The sequence below is a fragment of the Leishmania donovani genome, chromosome 31, assembly GCF_000227135.1.
Source record: "Leishmania donovani BPK282A1 complete genome, chromosome 31".
Classification (NCBI taxonomy): Eukaryota; Euglenozoa; class Kinetoplastea; order Trypanosomatida; family Trypanosomatidae; genus Leishmania; species Leishmania donovani.
The window spans coordinates 512,652-519,773 of record NC_018258.1 but is presented as its reverse complement, the minus strand read 5'-3'; the positions used below and the strand labels follow the sequence as shown (position 1 = coordinate 519,773).

Genomic DNA, 7,122 nt, shown 5'->3' with positions numbered 1-7,122 from the left:
GAGGAGCGCGTGCGCGGCGAGGCGGGCGGGCTGGACGGGCGCGTGCAGGAGGGCGGCGCAAACTACAGCGTGGGCCAGCGCCAGCTGCTGTGCCCGGCGCGCGCGCTGCTCAAGCGCGGCAGCGCCTTCCTGCTCATGGACGAGGCAACCGCAAACGTCGACCCCGCGCTCGACCGCCAGATCCAGCGCACGGTGCAGCACACCTTTCGCGACTACACCGTCGTCACCATCGCGCACCGCCTGCACACCGTCGCCGCCTGCGACGTCATCCTCGTCATGGACCAGGGCCGCGTTCTCGAGTTCGGCTCGCCGCGCGAGCTGGTGGAGCGCCAGGGATCCGCTTTCGGCGCGCTGGTGAGGTCACTGAGCAGAGGTGCGCAGCAAGCATTTCGTGTAGCGGTGGAGAGTGTGCCTGATAAATTTCCAGTGTAGCGCTGATTGACGATGGACATGTGGTGTGCGGACGAAGGTTGGTGTGATAGTGCTGTGACCACCTGCTGTGCAAATGACATGCTGGTGGTGACGGCGGCTTGCAGGAAAAGTTTTTATGGATTCGATTGCACATCTCTTTACCACCATCTGGGGAGGGCTGCGCTTTTTCGTTTTTTTTTTTGTGTAGCTCCGCTTGCTTAACTCTCGTTCAGCAGGGACCGTATGTGGTGGCAGCGTTGCTTACACTGGTACCTCAATGCAAGTGACATCACGATGGATTTCGGTTGTGATGTGAGGCCGCGTTCGGTGGCACGGCGCAGAAACGTGAGCAGGAGCTTCTAAATCGGGGGGTTTTCTGGAGAGCTCGGTTGCCTCATCGTTCGCAGTGAGCGATGGACCCCCGCCTCACGTCCGCGGGGGAATGCGCCGCGTTCGCATGGACGTGTGTGCGATGCAGAAGCTGCGTTGCTGAAGTGCAGCACGGGAGGTTTCGCTACCGCATCGATGTGGAAGTAAACGCATGCGGTGCTGGGCTATGTACTTTCCGACGGTTCCCGGCTCGACTCTGATTGCCCTGCACGCCCGCAGCGCCGCTTCTTCTTCACTCTCACGAGCTCCATCACCCCTTCCACATCTTCCTGCCTCGCGGCCTGCATCCCCATCACGAACGACTCTCTGTTTGAGTGAGTGATGGTGCTTGCCTACTCTCCTTTCGAGAACAACAGCCATGACAACATGTAGGGCGAGCCAGTGGTCTCTTTGGCTTTTCTCATCGCAAGCCCTACACCCCCCCCCCCCACAGTGCGATGCGTTCTGTGGTGCTCGCGTGTTTGTTTTCCTGTTGGCCTCGGAAGGCTGATATGAGCGATATGCACGCCCGCTGGTAAGCGCCTTCGCAAAACTCTTCCATCCCTTCCGTTGCGTCCCTTTCCATCCCGGCCTTCGCCTGCCGACGCTCAAGCAATGATGCAGTTTCACATTTTCTTCTGCGCCTTTATCGGCCCCTTCGCATTCCCATACACATCGAGAGTAGCTGCATGGAGCGGGCAGCGGATCGCTCGAGCACACCCTTGCGAGGTGTTCGGCTCCGTCCTGTCGCATGGCGTCTATCCGCGGACCCCTTCAGAGGCGGGAAGACATGACGTGAGAAAAATAGAAGCGTTCCCTGCACGCACCTGCTAGATGCTCTTGTCGGGTGCGTCAACTTAGCTCCCGTCGTCAACTTTTTATTCCCACATGACCGTGCCCCCCTGCTGTGTTCTCTCTCTGCGTTTTCCTTCTGTGTTACATCGCCTCCATCGTCGTTCTCTTCTCTGGCCCTGTTGTCTATACGTCTCGGTTCACCACCTGTTCAGCTGTGTCACACGTCACACCCCTCCCCATCTCTCGCCTCTCCGCTGCTGCTGCTGCAGTGGCGGGTGCACCTATCAAACGTTTCGACTTGTGTCGCGCGCGGTGACAGAACCCCGTCTTTCCCTCCGCCTCATGTCCTGCGGCGGTCTCAGTTAGGCCGTAACGCATCCCTTCAGCATCCTGGCGTGCTCTCGCCTTTTTTTGTTGTTTTTACTTTGCCCCGTTTGCTCTGTTTCCTGAGACCGCTGTTGCGTGACTATAACTCACTCACTCACTATATACCCATATCTATATATATCAATATATATCTATATATATCTATATATATCAATATATATCAATATATATCTATATATATCTATATATATCAATATATATCTATATATATCTATATATATCAATATATATCTATATATATCTATATATATCAATATATATCTATATATATCTATATATATATATAGATATATATAGGCACATGTATAACTGTACGTATACCGATATATATATATATGCATATCTGCTCATCTATATAAACGTATTTGGCAGACCTATCCGAGCTCTACACGCGCACAAACGTGCAGCCACACGCGGGTGGGACTGCTCGGCGATCAACTCCGCTAAGAGCCACTCAAGCAGTCTATACTGGCGGCGAACGTTTGTAGCGTCGGCTCTTCGTCATTTCTTGCACTCGCTGCTCGACAATTTGCCTTGGCGCTGCCCATAGGAGCAACACCTTGTCCCTGTTCTACTGCGGCGCATATGGTCGAATCCTCCTCCGCGTCGCCGTCATCGCTGCTCGCGGGGGCAGCAGAGGCGATCGCCTTCCCACCGTCTGCTGCAGAGCGTGACCTCGAGGAGTTTGAGGAGCGCAATAGGGAGCAGCAGATCTCCCGCTCCCTATGGGCACAGCGAGTTAGCGACTTGTGGGGCACGGAACCGCCTTACGAGGAGCAGCCGGAGGACCGCTCTGGCTGGATTTTCGGCTCGCTCTTCTATCAGTGGATTGGGCACTACATCCGAGAGGCTTCACGGGAACAGCTGACAGAAAGCGGGCTGCCAAAGCCAACGAGACAGTATCGCGCCTACAACGCTGGCGTCGCGCTGTCGGCGGAGCTGCAGCGCCAGCGAGCGCGCCGCCATGCGTGGGACGGCTACGTCGGCGCGCGCGTCGGCGTGCGCTGGGACGACGCCAGCGACGGCGTGCTGCGCTGGGTGGGCGCGGTGCAGCAGTACGGCACGCCGGGGCGGCTGTACGCGGGCGTGGAGTGGCGCGTGGCCCCGTCGCGGCGCCGTGGCTGCTGCGTTCGGCGCTGCATGGGGTGGCTGCTGTGCCGCGGATGCAGCGCCCCTGTCCCGGAGCAGGGTCCCGGCGCGTATCACCGCGGCGAGGTGGATGGCGAGCACCTGTTCGACCCCGTGGAAGACGACACGGTGCTGACGTGCGAGCGAGTCGAGGACGTTGTGTTTCGCCTGGGATTGCGGGATGACGCAAGCCAGGTTTCATCCACGCGAGCGTTGCTAAAGGAGCTACCGGAGTCCGCGCAGCAGTGTCCCCACCCCATTCAGGTGTGGTGGGCAGTGTGGACGCTCTTCCGCCAAAGCATAATGCACGTTGTTGTTCTCGGCATCATCCGAAACGGATGCCAGCTGATGACTCCTCTCTTGTTGAAGTGGTTTGTGGCGTACCTCGGTGGCGTAGGCGAGCGCAAAGGTCGGAGCGAGGCCGGGCTCACAGCCACCATTACTTCCCCCGTTTCTTCATTAGATTTGTCCTTTGCGTGGGTGCATCGTGTCAGCAGTGCAGGCTCACCCGGCATCGGCTGGCAGCGCGGAGTATGGCTTGCGGCGCTCATGTTCGTCACCATGGTTGGAGAGACGCTTGCTGGCAACAAGCAGTACCACGTGCGCCGTCGTAGCTCTCTGCAGGTGCGCAACGCCCTTTCGGCCGCTCTGTTTGAGAAGGTCTTCACCATGTCCCCAAAGGCGACTCACCATCCCGCTTTCAACGCGGGGCGGCTGACAAATTTGATGAGTACTGATGTGGAGGTGATGGGTCGGTTCATTATGATGTTTTGGACGCTGGCCTCCACCCCGTTCATGCTGGCCATAGTCTTCTACCAGCTCTATGTGTTGCTGGGTGCGAGTGTGTGCGTCGGCGGAGTGGTGGCACTTGTATTCATGCCCCTGCAAGCCTACATGGTGCGAAAGATGAGCTCAAGCTACCGCCGCAAAGCCCAGGCAACGGATCACCGCGTCAAGGCTACGACTGAGTTTTTCTCCGGCATCCGTGTCGCCAAGTTTATGTCGTGGGAACCGTTTTTCATCCGCCGCATCGAGAAGCTGCGCAGCGTGGAGCTCTCGCACCTCAAGAAGTTGCAGCAGACCATCATGATGGTCTTCTTCCAGTTCAACGCGACACCGGGCTTCGTCATTGCCAGCGTCTTCTTCACGTTCAGCGTGACCGGCCACACCCTAACGCCCACTATTGTTTTCCCAGCCATTGCGCTGTTCAACCTGCTTATGGGCCTCGTCTCCATGTTACCGTTTGCACTGCAGCTCATGACGAAGCTATTCGTCTCGCTCCGGCGCTTGAATATGTTCTTCGACGCCGACGATGAGCTGGTGCCGGCCGTCGAAGACATTCCCCTCGCAGCGAGTCGTGCGATGCCCACGGACGTCTCCCGGGCAGCAGGTGCCGGCGACGCCCAGCAGCAGACACCGTCATTCATTCTAATTCATGACGTTGCAGCCGAGTTTGTGCACGCAGACATCAGCACATATGTCGCTCAAGAGCTTAAGAAAACGGATGGCGCACTGGAGGCAAATAGCGCCGGAGACGGCGCTGCCGATCGCGCACCGCTACCCGAAGCAGAAGCTTTCCTGCCAGATCGCCAGCCCTCATCCTCATCTGCAGCGCCAGCTCCAGCAGGTCCAGTGACGGAACCCTTGAACGCTAAGGGCAGTCATACAGGCCACGGAGACGCTGCCGCTTCCTCAGAGCCCTTGTCGTCGTCTGCCCAGAAAAGCACCGCTGAAATAACCTTCAACGAGGACTCCATCTACGTTCTAAAGACAAAGACGCTGCTGGCGGATGTGGACCTGCGCGTGCCGCGCGGGCGGCTGACGGTGGTGCTGGGACCGACGGGCAGCGGCAAGTCCACGCTGCTGGACGCACTGATCGGCGCGCTGGCGGTGACGCGCGGCCGCGTGGCGTGCTCGCGCAGCGTGGCCTACGTGCCGCAGCAGCCGTGGATCATGAACGCAACGCTGCGCGACAACGTCATCTTCTTCGGCGCGCCGGACGCGGCGGCCTTCGAGCGCGCGGTGCGCAGCAGCCAGCTGGCCTCGGACCTGGCGCTGCTGGCGGACGGCGCGGAGACGGAGATCGGCGAGAACGGCATCAACCTGAGCGGCGGGCAGAAGGCGCGCGTGAGTCTAGCGCGCGCCGTGTACGCGGACCGCGACGTGTACTTGCTGGACGACCCGCTGTCGGCACTGGACGCGCAGGTGGGCGAGCGCGTGATGCGCGAGTGCGTGTGCGGCGCGCTGGCCGGCAAGACGCGCGTGCTGGCCACTCACCAGGTCAGCGCCGCCGCCTACGCGGACTACGTCGTCGTGCTCGCTGCCGACGGCCGCGTCGCGTTCCAAGGGAGTGGTGAGGCCTACTACAAGGATCACCTAGCGCGGCAAGTGAGCCAACGCGGCGCCGCATCCAGTGATGTCACTGAGGGGGCTGCAGAGAAGGAAGCACCCGTGGCGAACATCACAGCAGAGAAGAAGTTGAGTGATTTGATGGAGGAAGAGCCTCCGGCAGCGGACACTACGTTGACAGCTGTCTCAGAGGTGGAGGGGCGCGCCATAGAAAACAAAGGAAAGCTGCTGACGGAAGAGGAGCGCTTCCGGGGAGGGGTGGGGTGGGACGTGTACGTGCGTTACATGAAGGCGTGCGGCGGCGTCGGCGCGTGTGTGAGTATCATGGCACTCTATCTCGCTACGGAGGTGGTCATGATGTCGACTTCCATATGGCTGGCGCTGTGGTCCACCAAGTGGCTTCCGCTATCCGCGACGCAGTACAGTTTCATCTACGTCGGCCTTTCCTTTGCCAGCGCGCTGGCAACGCCACTCCGCTACTGGCTTTCCATGAGCATGATGCGGCGAGCCAGTCGGGAGGTGCACCAGGAGCTCCTCCGCTCCGTGGCGTGCGCCACGCTGCAGTTTTTTGACACGACGCCGCTCGGCCGCATTGTCAACCGTTTTACCAATGACATGAGCAATATCGACAGCGACCTGCAAGGCAGCTACAGCTATCTCCTCTCCACCATCTCCACGTTCTTCTCGACCGTGGCGATGATGGTGGCAACGCAAGTTTTCGTGCTTGGTATCCTTATACCCTGCATGGTGGCGTACTACTACCTTCTGAAATTCTACGCACGCGCCAACCGCGAGATCAAGCGCCTAGTGAATCGAGTCAACTCCCCAATGCTTTCTGTCCTGCAGGAAGCGATTGGCGGTCGTTGGACGGTGCAAGCGTACGGCGCGGCGCCGGCGGTGATCCAGAAGGCTCTTCAATGTGCAGATGTCGTCTACACCTGCTCGTATCTGCAACTCGGCGCGGAACTCTGGCTTTCTGTGCGTATCCAGATGCTGAGCGCGTCCATTACTGTCGCCGTGGCACTGGGCGCCGTCGCGGCCATGCACCTCTCGTTTCTGCCGTCGCACATCGGCCTTCTCTCCCTCAGTCTCACCCTGGCCCTCGAGATCAGCAGCCTCCTGGACGGCATCGTCACTGTGCTCGCCTCCGTGGAGGCAGATATGAACAGCATTGAACGCGTCTTTTATATGACAGACCACATTGAGCATGAGGACCTGCAGGAGGCCGTCGCAGCGGAGGTTCAGCGCATCACCGAGGGTGCGCACGGCCCTGAGCGACGTTGTGCAGAGACCTTGGCAGAGAGTGAGGAGCCTTCTGGCCTGGATAACTGGAGCTCGCCGCTTCTCATCCGTCAATCAGGCAACACCCAGTTCGGAGCGCTTGTGCTGGAGCACGTGGACATGCGGTACCGGCCGGGGCTGCCGCTGGTGCTGCGCGACGTGTGCTTCGCGGTGGCGCCGGGGCAGAAGGTGGGCGTTGTGGGGCGCACCGGTAGCGGGAAGTCGACGCTGCTGCTGGCCTTCCTGCGGCTGGTGGAGGTGTGCGGCGGCCGCATGCTCGTGTGCGGGCGCGACGCGCGCGACTACGGCGTGCGCGAGCTGCGCCGGCTCTTCTCGATGATCCCGCAGGACCCGCTGCTGTTCGACGGCACGGTGCGCAGCAACGTGGACCCCTTTGGCTGC

At 59.7% G+C, this 7,122-nt stretch overlaps 1 protein-coding gene across 1 annotated transcript; it reads left to right on the top strand.

Annotated features, from left to right (window-relative positions):
• Window positions 1-2,547: 2,547 nt before the first annotated feature.
• Window positions 2,548-7,122, top strand: LDBPK_311290 (p-glycoprotein e; the record flags this gene model as incomplete). The annotated part of the gene is made up of 1 exon (XM_003863172.1): window positions 2,548-7,122. A coding segment is annotated over one exon (4,575 nt), but the record flags the coding sequence as incomplete, so codon positions are not given.